We start from the raw sequence: 19,308 nt of genomic DNA, 5'->3' as shown, positions 1-19,308 counted from the left end.
TTACGAGTATCCCTCGCATACTACGGGGGGTTCACACAGATGTCCCGAAAGTGTCGTGTTGTGTTCTCTGTTCGCTTTTCAGCACGCCTAGACTCAACCTAGGTCCCATATCGAATGCACACAAACGGTGCACCATTTCCGACTAATGAGAGCAGTCTCGACCAGACGCACACCCGACGCCAATCGGTGCGCTTATGATGAGTCCTGCAGATGAGTCCCTCCTGAACCAGGCTCGTGGGGGAAGGTGATAATATTCATGGCGCTCCGGGTCGTCTCGTTAAAATATTGCTCTATTATACTCATCTTCTTTTTCACGGCCGCGTTTCAATTAAGTCCTCTCCCCTACGCACGTCTCATGGTTTCGAACATTACAAAGCTCGTGGCAACCACACCCGGACTTTGCAGAGAAAAATCGATACAATTTATTATGCCCAAGGAACGTGCCGGACGTCATAGCAAAGCAGAACAAGGGTTTTTTTTTTCATCATGCTCGGCGGCCGTCGACGGTTTTCGGCAGATGATGCTAAGAAATATGCCTCTGTTCTTGGGACTGCGTATATTAACATGCCTTACTTCGTCGTCCTTCAAAAGGACTCAACAGATTTGAATACGCTGACGAGGGCTCGGTCATGCGTTATACGTTGTATCAAACACTGGAAGTTCAACATCACGAACACCAGCCCACCACGATTAATTGATTGCATTTAGTACGTAAAATATTAGTTGAACTTATATTATAGTAAAACTCGAAACTCACACGCGCACGATCTTTGATGCATTATAACGCAACACTGATGCATTTCCGCGCAACTTTTCCAACTGATGAACAGAGAAAAACATTCTACGACGAACTGTAACTGTTGTGCAGTAACAATTGTGATCAACTCGATGTGATGGGCACATCTTTATTGGACATCTGTATTGATATTTAGTTTACGGTGTGTACCGACGTTTGATTACTTGAGCTGAGGCAATGAATATTGTGAAAGAATGAACCAGTTGTTATAAGCGATTTAACGGAGATTTCAGTACGTTGCTTGGTGTATGGCGCAAATCATGTTTGTTTTAAACAAGTGTGCAAACGATATCTCTCTAGTTGCATAATGCAGCAGGTGACAGAGTCAATATAAATATAGTTGTAGATCAACAATCATGTATACTATTTGCAAAAGTGCACCTGCGTCAATGAGAGGACACAAGAAAATTGTCGTATAAATAGTGACTCGCTGGATTCAAATGAGCAGTAAGTTGGTAGCAAAAGGCGTAATGGGTAAAATAGGGATTAGTGTTTTGTGTCAAGTGATGAGTGTATTCTTGGTAAGTAACATAATATTTAAAAAACAGTGACAAAAAGTGCATCAGTGATGAAGTTTTACGATGTATTTCACAAAACTAGGTTATTGCCAATGCAAAAGCAGATATAAAAGATGAAATGCGCAATAGTGTATCATTTAAACTGACGGAGTTAATACGCAAATTATTTCCGGTCAACGAAAAAGTGATGGAAAATGTATCGAAAAATATGTTTCCAAAAATAATAAATGACATAAAAGAATACTTCTATCCGACATCAACAACAACGTCAACCGAATCAGCTGATACTCAAACAAATATTGCTCAATCAACAACTACAACCAACATCGATCAAACGATGAATGATAAAGCAGAAGCAACGACAGTTAATGAAGAAGACACCGAGCATACAACAGCTGAGGAAGAGGCACATAAAACACCGGCAGACGACGAGGCAGAGACCACTCCTGGTGAGGAGGAGAAAGAGACTACAGCGGCTGAGGAAGAGACAGAGACAGCAACGGGTGTGGAAGAGGCAGAGTTTACATCGGCTAACGAAGAGCCAGAGACTACAGCGGCTGATGAAGAGGCAGAGACCACAGCGGCTGAGGAAGAGGCAGAGACCACAGCGGCTGAGGAAGAGGCAGAGACCACAGCGGCTGAGGAAGAGGCAGAGACCACAGCGGCTGAGGAAGAGACAGAGACCACAGCGGCTGAGGAAGAGGCAGAGACCACAGCGGCTGAGGAAGAGGCAGAGACCACAGCGGCTGAGGAAGAGGCAGAGACCACAGCGGCTGAGGAAGAGGCAGAGACCACAGCGGCTGAGGAAGAGGCAGAGACCACAGCGGCTGAGGAAGAGGCAGAGACTACAGCGGCTGAAGAAGAAGCAGAGACTACAGCGGCTGAGGAAGAGGCAGAAACTACAGCGGCTGCGGAAGAGGCAGAGACTACAGCGACTGAGGAAGAGGCAGAGACCACAGCGGCTGAGGAAGAGGCAGAGACTACAGCGGCTGAGGAAGAGGCAGAGACCACAGCGGCTGAGGAAGAGGCAGAGACCACAGCGGCTGAGGAAGAGGCAGAGACTACAGCGGCTGAGGAAGAGGCAGAAACTACAGAGGCTGCGGAAGAGGCAGAGACCACAGCGGCTGAGGAAGAAGCAGAGACCACAGCGGCTAAGGAAGAGGCAGAGACCACAGCGGCTGAGGAAGAGACAGAGACCACAGCGGCTGAGGAAGAGGCAGAGACCACAGCGGCTGAGGAAGAAGCAGAGACTACAGCGGCTGAGGAAGAAGCAGAGACCACAGCGGCTGCGGAAGAGGCAGAGACCACAGCGGCTGAGGAAGAGGCAGAGACTACAGCGGCTGAGGAAGAGGCAGAGACTACAGCGGCTGAGGAAGAGGCAGAGACTACAGCGGCTGAGGAAGAGGTAGAGACTACAGCGGCTGAGGAAGAGGCAGAGACCACAGCGGCTGCGGAAGAGGCAGAGACCACAGCGGCTGAGAAAGAAGCAGAGACTACAGCGGCTGAGGAAGAGGCAGAAACTACAGAGGCTGCGGAAGAGGCAGAGACCACAGCGGCTGAGGAAGAGGCAGAAACTACAGAGGCTGCGGAAGAGGCAGAGACAACAGCGGCTGAGGAAGAGGCAGAAACTACAGAGGCTGAGGAAGAGGCAGAGACCACAGCGGCTGAAGAAGAAGCAGAGACCACAGCGGCTGAGGAAGAGGCAGAGACTACAGAGGCTGAGGAAGAGGCAGAGACTACAGCGGCTAAGGAAGAGGCAGAGACCACAGCGGCTGAGGAAGAGGCAGAGACTACAGCGGCTGAGGAAGAGGCAGAGACTACAGCGGCTGAGGAAGAGGCAGAGACCACAGCGGCTGAGGAAGAAGCAGAGACCACAGCGGCTGAGGAAGAGGCAGAGACTACAGCGACTGAGGAAGAGGCAGAGACTACAGCGGCTGAGGAAGAGGCAGAGACCACAGCGGCTGAGGAAGAGGCAGAGACCACAGCGGCTGAGGAAGAGGCAGAGACCACAGCGGCTGAGGAAGAGGCAGAGACCACAGCGGCTGAGGAAGAGGCAGAGACCACAGCGGCTGAGAAAGAAGCAGAGACTACAGCGGCTGAGGAAGAGGCAGAAACTACAGAGGCTGCGGAAGAGGCAGAGACCACAGCGGCTGAGGAAGAGGCAGAGACTACAGCGGCTGAGGAAGAGGCAGAGACCACAGCGGCTGAGGAAGAGGCAGAGACCACAGCGGCTGAGGAAGAGGCAGAGACCACAGCGGCTGAGGAAGAGGCAGAGACCACAGCGGCTGAGGAAGAGGCAGAGACCACAGCGGCTGAGAAAGAAGCAGAGACTACAGCGGCTGAGGAAGAGGCAGAAACTACAGAGGCTGCGGAAGAGGCAGAGACCACAGCGGCTGAGGAAGAGGCAGAAACTACAGAGGCTGCGGAAGAGGCAGAGACAACAGCGGCTGAGGAAGAGGCAGAAACTACAGAGGCTGAGGAAGAGGCAGAGACCACAGCGGCTGAAGAAGAAGCAGAGACCACAGCGGCTGAGGAAGAGGCAGAGACTACAGAGGCTGAGGAAGAGGCAGAGACTACAGCGGCTAAGGAAGAGGCAGAGACTACAGCGGCTGAGGAAGAGGCAGAGACTACAGCGGCTGAGGAAGAGCCAGAGACCACAGCGGCTGAGGAAGAGGCAGAGACCACAGCGGCTGAGGAAGAGGCAGAGACTACAGCGGCTGAGGAAGAGGCAGAGACTACAGCGGCTGAGGAAGAGGCAGAGACCACAGCGGCTGAGGAAGAAGCAGAGACTACAGCGGCTGAGGAAGAAGCAGAGACCACAGCGGCTGCGGAAGAGGCAGAGACCACAGCGGCTGAGGAAGAGGCAGAGACTACAGCGGCTGAGGAAGAGGCAGAGACCACAGCGGCTGAGGAAGAGGCAGAGACTACAGCGACTGAGGAAGAGGCAGAGACTACAGCGACTGAGGAAGAGGCAGAGACCACAGCGGCTGAGGAAGAAGCAGAGACCACAGCGGCTGCGGAAGAGGCAGAGACCACAGCGGCTGAGGAAGAGGTAGAGACTACAGCGGCTGAGGAAGAGGCAGAGACTACAGCGGCTGAGGAAGAGGCAGAGACTACAGAGGCTGCGGAAGAGGCAGAGACCACAGCGGCTGAGGAAGAAGCAGAGACCACAGCGGCTGAGGAAGAGGCAGAAACCACAGCGGCTGAGGAAGAGGCAGAGACTACAGCGGCTGAGGAAGAGGCAGAGACTACAGAGGCTGCGGAAGAGGCAGAGACCACAGCGGCTGAGGAAGAAGCAGAGACCACAGCGGCTGAGGAAGAGGCAGAAACCACAGCCGCTGAGGAAGAGGCAGAGACTACAGCGGCTGAGGAAGAGGCAGAGACTACAGCGGCTGAGGAAGAGGCAGAGACCACAGCGGCTGCGGAAGAGGCAGAGACCACAGCGGCTGAGAAAGAAGCAGAGACTACAGCGGCTGAGGAAGAGGCAGAGACCACAGCGGCTGCGGAAGAGACAGAGACCACAGCGGCTGAGGAAGAGGCAGAGACCACAGCGGCTGAGGAAGAAGCAGAGACTACAGCGGCTGAGGAAGAAGCAGAGACCACAGCGGCTGCGGAAGAGGCAGAGACCACAGCGGCTGAGGAAGAGGCAGAGACCACAGCGGCTGAGGAAGAGCCAGAGACTACAGCGGCTGAGGAAGAGGCAGAGACTACAGCGACTGAGGAAGAGGCAGAGACTACAGCGGCTGAGGAAGAGGCAGAGACTACAGAGGCTGCGGAAGAGGCAGAGACCACAGCGGCTGAGGAAGAAGCAGAGACCACAGCGGCTGAGGAAGAGGCAGAAACCACAGCGGCTGAGGAAGAGGCAGAGACTACAGCGGCTGAGGAAGAGGCAGAGACCACAGCGGCTGAGGAAGAGGCAGAGACCACAGCGGCTGAGGAAGAAGCAGAGACCACAACGGCTGAGGAAGAAGCAGAGACCACAGCGGCTGCGGAAGAGGCAGAGACCACAGCGGCTGAGGAAGAGGTAGAGACTACAGCGGCTGAGGAAGAGGCAGAGACTACAGCGGCTGAGGAAGAGGCAGAGACTACAGAGGCTGCGGAAGAGGCAGAGACCACAGCGGCTGAGGAAGAAGCAGAGACCACAGCGGCTGAGGAAGAGGCAGAAACCACAGCGGCTGAGGAAGAGGCAGAGACTACAGCGGCTGAGGAAGAGGCAGAAACCACAGCGACTGAGGAAGAGGCAGAGACTACAGCGGCTGAGGAAGAGGCAGAGACTACAGAGGCTGCGGAAGAGGCAGAGACCACAGCGGCTGAGGAAGAGGCAGAGACTACAGCGGCTGAAGAAGAAGCAGAGACTACAGCGGCTGAGGAAGAGGCAGAAACTACAGCGGCTGCGGAAGAGGCAGAGACTACAGCGACTGAGGAAGAGGCAGAGACCACAGCGGCTGAGGAAGAGACAGAGACCACAGCGACTGAGGAAGAGGCAGAGACTACAGCGGCTGAGGAAGAGGCAGAGACTACAGAGGCTGCGGAAGAGGCAGAGACCACAGCGGCTGAGGAAGAAGCAGAGACCACAGCGGCTGAGGAAGAGGCAGAGACCACAGCGGCTGAGGAAGAGGCAGAGACTACAGCGGCTGAAGAAGAAGCAGAGACTACAGCGGCTGAGGAAGAGGCAGAGACCACAGCGGCTGCGGAAGAGACAGAGACCACAGCGGCTGAGGAAGAAGCAGAGACCACAGCGGCTGAGGAAGAGGCAGAGACTACAGCGGCTGAGGAAGAGGCAGAGACTACAGAGGCTGCGGAAGAGGCAGAGACCACAGCGGCTGAGGAAGAAGCAGAGACCACAGCGGCTGAGGAAGAGGCAGAAACCACAGCGGCTGAGGAAGAGGCAGAGACTACAGCGGCTGAGGAAGAGGCAGAGACCACAGCGGCTGAGGAAGAGGCAGAGACCACAGCGGCTGAGGAAGAAGCAGAGACCACAACGGCTAAGGAAGAGGCAGAGACCACAGCGGCTGAGGAAGAGGCAGAGACTACAGCGGCTGAGGAAGAGGTAGAGACTACAGCGGCTGAGGAAGAGGCAGAGACCACAGCGGCTGCGGAAGAGGCAGAGACCACAGCGGCTGAGGAAGAAGCAGAGACCACAGCGGCTGAGGAAGAAGCAGAGACCACAGCGGCTGAGGAAGAGGCAGAGACCACAGCGGCTGAGGAAGAGGCAGAGACTACAGCGGCTGAGGAAGAGGCAGAGACAACAGCGGCTGCGGAAGAGGCAGAGACCACAGCGGCTGAGGAAGAGGTAGAGACTACAGCGGCTGAGGAAGAGGCAGAGACTACAGCGGCTGAGGAAGAGGCAGAGACTACAGAGGCTGCGGAAGAGGCAGAGACCACAGCGGCTGAGGAAGAGGCAGAGACCACAGCGGCTGAGGAAGAGGCAGAGACTACAGCGGCTGAGGAAGAGGCAGAGACCACAGCGGCTGCGGAAGAGGCAGAGACCACAGCGGCTGAGGAAGAAGCAGAGACCACAGCGGCTGAGGAAGAGGCAGAAACCACAGCGGCTGAGGAAGAGGCAGAGACTACAGCGGCTGAGGAAGAGGCAGAAACCACAGCGGCTGCGGAAGAGGCAGAGACCACAGCGGCTGAGAAAGAAGCAGAGACTACAGCGGCTGCGGAAGAGGCAGAGACCACAGCGGCTGAGGAAGAGGCAGAGACCACAGCGGCTGAGGAAGAGGCAGAGACTACAGCGGCTGAGGAAGAGGCAGAGACCACAGCGGCTGAGGAAGAAGCAGAGACTACAGCGGCTGAGGAAGAAGCAGAGACCACAGCGGCTGCGGAAGAGGCAGAGACCACAGCGGCTGAGGAAGAAGCAGAGACCACAGCGGCTGAGGAAGAGGCAGAGACCACAGCGGCTGAGGAAGAGGCAGAGACTACAGCGGCTGAGGAAGAGGCAGAGACAACAGCGGCTGCGGAAGAGGCAGAGACCACAGCGGCTGAGGAAGAGGCAGAGACTACAGAGGCTGCGGAAGAGGCAGAGACCACAGCGGCTGAGGAAGAAGCAGAGACCACAGCGGCTGAGGAAGAGGCAGAAACCACAGCGGCTGAGGAAGAGGCAGAGACTACAGCGGCTGAGGAAGAGGCAGAGACCACAGCGGCTGAGGAAGAGGCAGAGACTACAGCGGCTGAGGAAGAGGCAGAGACTACAGCGGCTGAGGAAGAGGCAGAAACTACAGAGGCTGAGGAAGAGGCAGAGACCACAGCGGCTGAGGAAGAAGCAGAGACCACAGCGGCTGAGGAAGAGGCAGAGACTACAGCGGCTGAGGAAGAGGCAGAGACCACAGCGGCTGAGGAAGAGGCAGAGACTACAGCGGCTGAGGAAGAAGCAGAGACCACAGCGGCTGAGGAAGAAGCAGAGACAACAGCGGCTGAGGAAGAGGTAGAGACTACAGCGGCTGAGGAAGAGGCAGAGACTACAGCGGCTGAGGAAGAGGCAGAGACTACAGAGGCTGCGGAAGAGGCAGAGACCACAGCGGCTGAGGAAGAAGCAGAGACCACAGCGGCTGAGGAAGAGGCAGAAACCACAGCGGCTGAGGAAGAGGCAGAGACTACAGCGGCTGAGGAAGAGGCAGAGACTACAGAGGCTGCGGAAGAGGCAGAGACCACAGCGGCTGAGGAAGAAGCAGAGACCACAGCGGCTGAGGAAGAGGCAGAAACCACAGCCGCTGAGGAAGAGGCAGAGACTACAGCGGCTGAGGAAGAGGCAGAGACTACAGCGGCTGAGGAAGAGGCAGAGACCACAGCGGCTGCGGAAGAGGCAGAGACCACAGCGGCTGAGAAAGAAGCAGAGACTACAGCGGCTGAGGAAGAGGCAGAGACCACAGCGGCTGCGGAAGAGACAGAGACCACAGCGGCTGAGGAAGAGGCAGAGACCACAGCGGCTGAGGAAGAAGCAGAGACTACAGCGGCTGAGGAAGAAGCAGAGACCACAGCGGCTGCGGAAGAGGCAGAGACCACAGCGGCTGAGGAAGAGGCAGAGACCACAGCGGCTGAGGAAGAGCCAGAGACTACAGCGGCTGAGGAAGAGGCAGAGACTACAGCGACTGAGGAAGAGGCAGAGACTACAGCGGCTGAGGAAGAGGCAGAGACTACAGAGGCTGCGGAAGAGGCAGAGACCACAGCGGCTGAGGAAGAAGCAGAGACCACAGCGGCTGAGGAAGAGGCAGAAACCACAGCGGCTGAGGAAGAGGCAGAGACTACAGCGGCTGAGGAAGAGGCAGAGACCACAGCGGCTGAGGAAGAGGCAGAGACCACAGCGGCTGAGGAAGAAGCAGAGACCACAACGGCTGAGGAAGAAGCAGAGACCACAGCGGCTGCGGAAGAGGCAGAGACCACAGCGGCTGAGGAAGAGGTAGAGACTACAGCGGCTGAGGAAGAGGCAGAGACTACAGCGGCTGAGGAAGAGGCAGAGACTACAGAGGCTGCGGAAGAGGCAGAGACCACAGCGGCTGAGGAAGAAGCAGAGACCACAGCGGCTGAGGAAGAGGCAGAAACCACAGCGGCTGAGGAAGAGGCAGAGACTACAGCGGCTGAGGAAGAGGCAGAAACCACAGCGGCTGCGGAAGAGGCAGAGACCACAGCGGCTGAGAAAGAAGCAGAGACTACAGCGGCTGAGGAAGAGGCAGAGACCACAGCGGCTGCGGAAGAGACAGAGACCACAGCGGCTGAGGAAGAGGCAGAGACCACAGCGGCTGAGGAAGAAGCAGAGACTACAGCGGCTGAGGAAGAAGCAGAGACCACAGCGGCTGCGGAAGAGGCAGAGACCACAGCGGCTGAGGAAGAGGCAGAGACCACAGCGGCTGAGGAAGAGGCAGAGACTACAGCGGCTGAGGAAGAGGCAGAGACCACAGCGGCTGAGGAAGAGGCAGAGACCACAGCGGCTGAGGAAGAGGCAGAGACTACAGCGGCTGAGGAAGAGGCAGAAACTACAGAGGCTGCGGAAGAGGCAGAGACCACAGCGGCTGAGGAAGAAGCAGAGACCACAGCGGCTGAGGAAGAGGCAGAGACCACAGCGGCTGCGGAAGAGACAGAGACCACAGCGGCTGAGGAAGAAGCAGAGACCACAGCGGCTGAGGAAGAGGCAGAGACTACAGCGGCTGAGGAAGAGGCAGAGACTACAGAGGCTGCGGAAGAGGCAGAGACCACAGCGGCTGAGGAAGAAGCAGAGACCACAGCGGCTGAGGAAGAGGCAGAAACCACAGCGGCTGAGGAAGAGGCAGAGACTACAGCGGCTGAGGAAGAGGCAGAGACCACAGCGGCTGAGGAAGAGGCAGAGACCACAGCGGCTGAGGAAGAAGCAGAGACCACAACGGCTAAGGAAGAGGCAGAGACCACAGCGGCTGAGGAAGAGGCAGAGACTACAGCGGCTGAGGAAGAGGTAGAGACTACAGCGGCTGAGGAAGAGGCAGAGACTACAGCGGCTGAGGAAGAGGCAGAGACTACAGAGGCTGCGGAAGAGGCAGAGACCACAGCGGCTGAGGAAGAAGCAGAGACCACAGCGGCTGAGGAAGAGGCAGAGACCACAGCGGCTGAGGAAGAGGCAGAGACTACAGCGGCTGAGGAAGAGGCAGAGACAACAGCGGCTGCGGAAGAGGCAGAGACCACAGCGGCTGAGGAAGAGGTAGAGACTACAGCGGCTGAGGAAGAGGCAGAGACTACAGCGGCTGAGGAAGAGGCAGAGACTACAGAGGCTGCGGAAGAGGCAGAGACCACAGCGGCTGAGGAAGAAGCAGAGACCACAGCGGCTGAGGAAGAGGCAGAGACCACAGCGGCTGAGGAAGAGGCAGAGACTACAGCGGCTGAGGAAGAGGCAGAGACCACAGCGGCTGCGGAAGAGGCAGAGACCACAGCGGCTGAGGAAGAAGCAGAGACCACAGCGGCTGAGGAAGAGGCAGAAACCACAGCGGCTGAGGAAGAGGCAGAGACTACAGCGGCTGAGGAAGAGGCAGAAACCACAGCGGCTGCGGAAGAGGCAGAGACCACAGCGGCTGAGAAAGAAGCAGAGACTACAGCGGCTGCGGAAGAGGCAGAGACCACAGCGGCTGAGGAAGAGGCAGAGACCACAGCGGCTGAGGAAGAGGCAGAGACTACAGCGGCTGAGGAAGAGGCAGAGACCACAGCGGCTGAGGAAGAAGCAGAGACTACAGCGGCTGAGGAAGAAGCAGAGACCACAGCGGCTGCGGAAGAGGCAGAGACCACAGCGGCTGAGGAAGAAGCAGAGACCACAGCGGCTGAGGAAGAGGCAGAGACCACAGCGGCTGAGGAAGAGGCAGAGACTACAGCGGCTGAGGAAGAGGCAGAGACAACAGCGGCTGCGGAAGAGGCAGAGACCACAGCGGCTGAGGAAGAGGTAGAGACTACAGCGGCTGAGGAAGAGGCAGAGACTACAGCGGCTGAGGAAGAGGCAGAGACTACAGAGGCTGCGGAAGAGGCAGAGACCACAGCGGCTGAGGAAGAAGCAGAGACCACAGCGGCTGAGGAAGAGGCAGAGACCACAGCGGCTGAGGAAGAGGCAGAGACTACAGAGGCTGCGGAAGAGGCAGAGACCACAGCGGCTGAGGAAGAAGCAGAGACCACAGCGGCTGAGGAAGAGGCAGAAACCACAGCGGCTGAGGAAGAGGCAGAGACTACAGCGGCTGAGGAAGAGGCAGAGACCACAGCGGCTGAGGAAGAGGCAGAGACTACAGCGGCTGAGGAAGAAGCAGAGACCACAGCGGCTGAGGAAGAAGCAGAGACAACAGCGGCTGCGGAAGAGGCAGAGACCACAGCGGCTGAGGAAGAGGTAGAGACTACAGCGGCTGAGGAAGAGGCAGAGACCACAGCGGCTGCGGAAGAGACAGAGACCACAGCGGCTGAGGAAGAGGCAGAGACCACAGCGGCTGAGGAAGAAGCAGAGACTACAGCGGCTGAGGAAGAGGCAGAGACCACAGCGGCTGAAGAAGAAGCAGAGACCACAGCGGCTGAGGAAGAGGCAGAGACTACAGCGGCTGAGGAAGAGGCAGAGACTACAGCGGCTGAGGAAGAGGCAGAAACTACAGAGGCTGAGGAAGAGGCAGAGACCACAGCGGCTGAGGAAGAAGCAGAGACCACAGCGGCTGAGGAAGAAGCAGAGACCACAGCGGCTGAGGAAGAGGCAGAGACCACAGCGGCTGAGGAAGAGGCAGAGACTACAGCGGCTGAGGAAGAGGCAGAGACTACAGCGGCTGAGGAAGAGGCAGAGACCACAGCGGCTGAGGAAGAGGCAGAGACCACAGCGGCTGAGGAAGAGGCAGAGACCACAGCGGCTGAGGAAGAAGCAGAGACCACAGCGGCTGAGGAAGAGGCAGAGACCACAGCGGCTGCGGAAGAGACAGAGACCACAGCGGCTGAGGAAGAGGCAGAGACCACAGCGGCTGAGAAAGAAGCAGAGACTACAGCGGCTGAGGAAGAGGCAGAAACTACAGAGGCTGCGGAAGAGGCAGAGACCACAGCGGCTGAGGAAGAGGCAGAGACTACAGCGGCTGAGGAAGAGGCAGAGACCACAGCGGCTGCGGAAGAGACAGAGACCACAGCGGCTGAGGAAGAGGCAGAGACCACAGCGACTGAGGAAGAGGCAGAGACCACAGCGGCTGAGGAAGAAGCAGAGACAACAGCGGCTGCGGAAGAGGCAGAGACCACAGCGGCTGAGGAAGAGGTAGAGACTACAGCGGCTGAGGAAGAGGCAGAGACTACAGCGGCTGAGGAAGAGGCAGAGACTACAGAGGCTGCGGAAGAGGCAGAGACCACAGCGGCTGAGGAAGAAGCAGAGACTACAGCGGCTGAGGAAGAAGCAGAGACCACAGCGGCTGCGGAAGAGGCAGAGACCACAGCGGCTGAGGAAGAGGCAGAGACTACAGCGGCTGAGGAAGAGGCAGAGACCACAGCGGCTGAGGAAGAGGCAGAGACTACAGCGGCTGAGGAAGAGGCAGAGACTACAGCGACTGAGGAAGAGGCAGAGACCACAGCGGCTGAGGAAGAAGCAGAGACAACAGCGGCTGCGGAAGAGGCAGAGACCACAGCGGCTGAGGAAGAGGTAGAGACTACAGCGGCTGAGGAAGAGGCAGAGACTACAGCGGCTGAGGAAGAGGCAGAGACTACAGAGGCTGCGGAAGAGGCAGAGACCACAGCGGCTGAGGAAGAAGCAGAGACCACAGCGGCTGAGGAAGAGGCAGAGACCACAGCGGCTGAGGAAGAGGCAGAGACTACAGCGGCTGAGGAAGAGGCAGAGACCACAGCGGCTGCGGAAGAGGCAGAGACCACAGCGGCTGAGGAAGAAGCAGAGACCACAGCGGCTGAGGAAGAGGCAGAGACCACAGCGGCTGAGGAAGAGGCAGAGACTACAGCGGCTGAGGAAGAAGCAGAGACCACAGCGGCTGAGGAAGAGGCAGAGACTACAGCGGCTGAGGAAGAGGCAGAGACCACAGAGGCTGCGGAAGAGCCAGAGACTACAGCGGCTGAGGAAGAGGCAGAGACCACAGCGGCTGAGGAAGAGGCAGAGACCACAGCGGCAGAGGAAGAGACAGAGACCACAGCGGCTGAGGAAGAGGCAGAGACCACAGCGGCTGAGGAAGAGGCAGAAACCACAGCGGCTGAGGAAGAGGCAGAGACTACAGCGGCTGAGGAAGAGGCAGAGACCACAGCGGCTGAGGAAGAGGCAGAGACCACAGCGGCTGAGGAAGAGGCAGAGACTACAGCGGCTGAGGAAGAGGCAGAAACTACAGAGGCTGCGGAAGAGGCAGAGACCACAGCGGCTGAGGAAGAAGCAGAGACCACAGCGGCTAAGGAAGAGGCAGAGACCACAGCGGCTGAGGAAGAGGCAGAGACTACAGCGGCTGAGGAAGAGGTAGAGACTACAGCGGCTGAGGAAGAGGCAGAGACCACAGCGGCTGAGGAAGAGGCAGAGACCACAGCGGCTGAGGAAGAGGCAGAGACCACAGCGGCTGAGGAAGAGGCAGAGACCACAGCGGCTGAGGAAGAGGCAGAGACTACAGCGGCTGAGGAAGAGGCAGAGACCACAGCGGCTGAGGAAGAGGCAGAGACCACAGCGGCTGAGGAAGAGGCAGAGACCACAGCGGCTGAGGAAGAGGCAGAGACAACAGCGGCTGAGGAAGAAGCAGAGACTACAGCGGCTGAGGAAGAGGCAGAGACCACAGCGGCTGCGGAAGAGACAGAGACCACAGCGGCTGAGGAAGAGGCAGAGACCACAGCGGCTGAGGAAGAGGCAGAGACTACAGCGGCTGAGGAAGAGGCAGAGACCACAGCGGCTGAGGAAGAGGCAGAGACTACAGCGGCTGAGGAAGAGGCAGAGACCACAGCGGCTGAGGAAGAAGCAGAGACCACAGCGGCTGAGGAAGAGGCAGAGACCACAGCGGCTGAGGAAGAGGCAGAGACTACAGCGGCTGAGGAAGAGGCAGAGACCACAGCGGCTGAGGAAGAGGCAGAGACTACAGCGGCTGAGGAAGAGGCAGAGACTACAGCGACTGAGGAAGAGGCAGAGACCACAGCGGCTGAGGAAGAAGCAGAGACAACAGCGGCTGCGGAAGAGGCAGAGACCACAGCGGCTGAGGAAGAGGTAGAGACTACAGCGGCTGAGGAAGAGGCAGAGACTACAGCGGCTGAGGAAGAGGCAGAGACTACAGAGGCTGCGGAAGAGGCAGAGACCACAGCGGCTGAGGAAGAAGCAGAGACCACAGCGGCTGAGGAAGAGGCAGAGACCACAGCGGCTGAGGAAGAGGCAGAGACTACAGCGGCTGAGGAAGAGGCAGAGACCACAGCGGCTGCGGAAGAGGCAGAGACCACAGCGGCTGAGAAAGAAGCAGAGACTACAGCGGCTGAGGAAGAGGCAGAGACCACAGCGGCTGCGGAAGAGACAGAGACCACAGCGGCTGAGGAAGAGGCAGAGACCACAGCGGCTGAGGAAGAAGCAGAGACTACAGCGGCTGAGGAAGAAGCAGAGACCACAGCGGCTGAGGAAGAGGCAGAGACCACAGCGGCTGAGGAAGAGGCAGAGACTACAGCGGCTGAGGAAGAGGCAGAGACCACAGCGGCTGAGGAAGAGGCAGAGACTACAGCGGCTGAGGAAGAGGCAGAGACCACAGAGGCTGCGGAAGAGCCAAAGACTACAGCGGCTGAGGAAGAGGCAGAGACCACAGCGGCTGAGGAAGAGGCAGAGACCACAGCGGCAGAGGAAGAGACAGAGACCACAGCGGCTGAGGAAGAGGCAGAGACCACAGCGGCTGAGGAAGAGGCAGAAACCACAGCGGCTGAGGAAGAGGCAGAGACTACAGCGGCTGAGGAAGAGGCAGAGACCACAGCGGCTGAGGAAGAGGCAGAGACCACAGCGGCTGCGGAAGAGACAGAGACCACAGCGGCTGAGGAAGAGGCAGAGACCACAGCGGCTCAGGAAGAGGCAGAAACTACAGAGGCTGCGGAAGAGGCAGAGACAACAGCGGCTGAGGAAGAGGCAGAAACTACAGAGGCTGCGGAAGAGGCAGAGACCACAGCGGCTGAAGAAGAAGCAGAGACCACAGCGGCTGAGGAAGAGGCAGAGACTACAGCGGCTGAGGAAGAGGCAGAGACTACAGCGGCTGAGGAAGAGGCAGAAACTACAGAGGCTGAGGAAGAGGCAGAGACCACAGCGGCTGAGGAAGAAGCAGAGACCACAGCGGCTGAGGAAGAAGCAGAGACCACAGCGGCTGAGGAAGAGGCAGAGACCACAGCGGCTGAGGAAGAGGCAGAGACTACAGCGGCTGAGGAAGAGGCAGAGACTACAGCGGCTGAGGAAGAGGCAGAGACCACAGCGGCTGAGGAAGAGGCAGAGACTACAGCGGCTGAGGAAGAGACAGAGACCACAGCGGCTGAGGAAGAGGCAGAGACCACAGCGGCTCAGGAAGAGGCAGAAACTACAGAGGCTGCGGAAGAGGCAGAGACAACAGCGGCTGAGGAAGAGGCAGAAACTACAGAGGCTGCGGAAGAGGCAGAGACCACAGCGGCTGAAGAAGAAGCAGAGACCACAGCGGCTGAGGAAGAGGCAGAGACTACAGCGGCTGAGGAAGAGGCAGAGACTACAGCGGCTGAGGAAGAGGCAGAAACTACAGAGGCTGAGGAAGAGGCAGAGACCACAGCGGCTGAGGAAGAAGCAGAGACCACAGCGGCTGAGGAAGAAGCAGAGACCACAGCGGCTGAGGAAGAGGCAGAGACCACAGCGGCTGAGGAAGAGGCAGAGACTACAGCGGCTGAGGAAGAGGCAGAGACTACAGCGGCTGAGGAAGAGGCAGAGACCACAGCGGCTGAGGAAGAGGCAGAGACTACAGCGGCTGAGGAAGAGGCAGAGACCACAGCGGCTGAGGAAGAAGCAGAGACCACAGCGGCTGAGGAAGAGGCAGAGACTACAGCGGCTGAGGAAGAGGCAGAGACTACAGCGGCTGAGGAAGAAGCAGAGACCACAGCGGCTGAGGAAGAGGCAGAGACCACAGCGGCTGAGGAAGAGGCAGAGACCACAGCGGCTGAGGAAGAGGCAGAGACTACAGCGGCTGAGGAAGAGGTAGAGACTACAGCGGCTGAGGAAGAGGCAGAGACCACAGCGGCTGAGGAAGAGGCAGAGACCACAGCGGCTGAGGAAGAGGCAGAGACCACAGCGGCTGAGGAAGAGGCAGAGACCACAGCGGCTGAGGAAGAGGCAGAGACTACAGCGGCTGAGGAAGAGGCAGAGACCACAGCGGCTGAGGAAGAGGCAGAGACCACAGCGGCTGAGGAAGAGGCAGAGACCACAGCGGCTGAGGAAGAGGCAGAGACAACAGCGGCTGAGGAAGAAGCAGAGACTACAGCGGCTGAGGAAGAGGCAGAGACCACAGCGGCTGCGGAAGAGACAGAGACCACAGCGGCTGAGGAAGAGGCAGAGACCACAGCGGCTGAGGAAGAGGCAGAGACTACAGCGGCTGAGGAAGAGGCAGAGACCACAGCGGCTGAGGAAGAGGCAGAGACTACAGCGGCTGAGGAAGAGGCAGAGACCACAGCGGCTGAGGAAGAAGCAGAGACCACAGCGGCTGAGGAAGAGGCAGAGACCACAGCGGCTGAGGAAGAGGCAGAGACTACAGCGGCTGAGGAAGAGGCAGAGACCACAGCGGCTGAGGAAGAGGCAGAGACTACAGCGGCTGAGGAAGAGGCAGAGACTACAGCGACTGAGGAAGAGGCAGAGACCACAGCGGCTGAGGAAGAAGCAGAGACAACAGCGGCTGCGGAAGAGGCAGAGACCACAGCGGCTGAGGAAGAGGTAGAGACTACAGCGGCTGAGGAAGAGGCAGAGACTACAGCGGCTGAGGAAGAGGCAGAGACTACAGAGGCTGCGGAAGAGGCAGAGACCACAGCGGCTGAGGAAGAAGCAGAGACCACAGCGGCTGAGGAAGAGGCAGAGACCACAGCGGCTGAGGAAGAGGCAGAGACTACAGCGGCTGAGGAAGAGGCAGAGACCACAGCGGCTGCGGAAGAGGCAGAGACCACAGCGGCTGAGAAAGAAGCAGAGACTACAGCGGCTGAGGAAGAGGCAGAGACCACAGCGGCTGCGGAAGAGACAGAGACCACAGCGGCTGAGGAAGAGGCAGAGACCACAGCGGCTGAGGAAGAGGCAGAGACTACAGCGGCTGAGGAAGAAGCAGAGACCACAGCGGCTGAGGAAGAGGCAGAGACCACAGCGGCTGAGGAAGAGGCAGAGACTACAGCGGCTGAGGAAGAGGCAGAGACCACAGCGGCTGAGGAAGAGGCAGAGACTACAGCGGCTGAGGAAGAGGCAGAGACCACAGAGGCTGCGGAAGAGCCAAAGACTACAGCGGCTGAGGAAGAGGCAGAGACCACAGCGGCTGAGGAAGAGGCAGAGACCACAGCGGCTGAGGAAGAGACAGAGACCACAGCGGCTGAGGAAGAGGCAGAGACCACAGCGGCTGAGGAAGAGGCAGAAACCACAGCGGCTGAGGAAGAGGCAGAGACTACAGCGGCTGAGGAAGAGGCAGAGACCACAGCGGCTGAGGAAGAGGCAGAGACCACAGCGGCTGCGGAAGAGACAGAGACCACAGCGGCTGAGGAAGAGGCAGAGACCACAGCGGCTCAGGAAGAGGCAGAAACTACAGAGGCTGCGGAAGAGGCAGAGACAACAGCGGCTGAGGAAGAGGCAGAAACTACAGAGGCTGCGGAAGAGGCAGAGACCACAGCGGCTGAAGAAGAAGCAGAGACCACAGCGGCTGAGGAAGAGGCAGAGACTACAGCGGCTGAGGAAGAGGCAGAGACTACAGCGGCTGAGGAAGAGGCAGAAACTACAGAGGCTGAGGAAGAGGCAGAGACCACAGCGGCTGAGGAAGAAGCAGAGACCACAGCGGCTGAGGAAGAAGCAGAGACCACAGCGGCTGAGGAAGAGGCAGAGACCACAGCGGCTGAGGAAGAGGCAGAGACTACAGCGGCTGAGGAAGAGGCAGAGACTACAGCGGCTGAGGAAGAGGCAGAGACCACAGCGGCTGAGGAAGAGGCAGAGACTACAGCGGCTGAGGAAGAGGCAGAGACCACAGCGGCTGAGGAAGAAGCAGAGACCACAGCGGCTGAGGAAGAGGCAGAGACTACAGCGGCTGAGGAAGAGGCAGAGACTACAGCGGCTGAGGAAGAAGCAGAGACCACAGCGGCTGAGGAAGAGGCAGAGACCACAGCGGCTGAGGAAGAGGTAGAGACCACCGCGGGTGAGGAGGAGGCAGAGACAACGGTATCTGGAGAGATGCCAGATGGCAATGAAAGTACGAGCCAGGACATTTTCCCATCTAGCTCAGAAGCTTCCACATCAACCATTCTGCCGATCGAGGATTGTGAGGAGTATACTCCTCCTCCTCCTGCTTTAAAGCATTTGTATGTTAAGCTCAAGCCCCATTTAAATGCTTCATCAAATAGTCCTCTTCCGCAAAGAAAATCCTATCCTAGCTATCGTAAATTGATAAAGGACTTAAACAAGGTTGCTGTTGGGTCGAGTTCGTTCAAGCAAAAGATTGAAGCTGTATTGTCCAAGTTTCAACGTGCTGTTAGTGAGTCGGTTGAGGCTCAACTTCAATACTACGAGTCTACAAGGATTAACATGTTATTCCAGTTGAAAAATTTTGTTCAAAAAGCATACAACAGCTTCACGGATCTAGTAGATCGATCGTTCAAGAAGAGTGGCGTTTGTAACTCGAAAAGCCAAGAGTGTTGGAACAAGCTTCAATCTGGACTTCCGCGCTTTATGGATGACATGAACCACGAGATCGTCACTTGTGACGACATCTTCAACGCCAACATGGAAAACCCACGAGGTGCATCGGTGAGGAGAGTAACCGTTCAAAGGATAGGCCAGGAGTTCGAGAATGTCCAGACAAAGTGTTTCAAAAATCCTCAAGGGAATGTCCAAACACTCACTTGCCTAATGAAAAATGTAAGCTTACCCTTTGATGAGTTGTGTAAATCAAAGTTAATGCTTATTTTATCTTTTCTATTTTTCATCTTGGGTCTTTTCTGAATTTCACTAGCTTCCGCATTATGTTCCAAGAAGTGCAGCTTATTTTAGCAGTTTACAGAATGCTATCAGCCAGGGCTCCAACCTCATGGGCTACGTAACAACGATGGCGCAGAGTTGTTATAAGAGCGCGTATGATACACGCACGGAGCAGTTCAACAATGGAATGGCCAAACTGAACCGCTGCGTGGAAGGGGAAAACTCTAACGATGTGGCACTGAACAAGGAACTGGATAAATGAGGAGTCGATGCCGTCGCAAGCGATGGTCATACAACGGGGGATACATGTAAAAGAGGCTGTAAAAAACGCATAACACTGTCGAAAAGTCGATAAAAGAATGAAGGAAAATCTGTCCCGTGCCGATAGGCCAATAGAGGTCGAAGGCAGCAGAGTAACCCTTTTCGGCCCA

The 19,308-nt window shown here is 57.5% G+C and overlaps 1 protein-coding gene across 1 annotated transcript; it reads left to right on the top strand.

Annotated features, from left to right (window-relative positions):
* The first annotated feature begins 1,302 nt into the window (after positions 1 to 1,302).
* LOC128727710 (uncharacterized) lies at positions 1,303 to 19,139 on the top strand. Its single transcript, XM_053821648.1, has 10 exons — positions 1,303 to 1,317; positions 1,397 to 1,828; positions 1,904 to 2,602; positions 3,788 to 4,141; positions 5,840 to 8,299; positions 10,889 to 11,752; positions 12,635 to 14,725; positions 14,993 to 18,098; positions 18,186 to 18,817; positions 18,912 to 19,139. Exons 1-10 carry the CDS (start codon positions 1,303 to 1,305, stop codon positions 19,137 to 19,139), a joined length of 10,881 nt encoding a protein of 3,626 aa, XP_053677623.1.
* Positions 19,140 to 19,308: the final 169 nt, after the last annotated feature.

This window comes from Anopheles nili, chromosome 3 (assembly GCF_943737925.1).
Source record: "Anopheles nili chromosome 3, idAnoNiliSN_F5_01, whole genome shotgun sequence".
Taxonomy (NCBI): Eukaryota; Metazoa; Arthropoda; class Insecta; order Diptera; family Culicidae; genus Anopheles; species Anopheles nili.
This window is presented reverse-complemented; position numbering and strand designations above follow the sequence as displayed.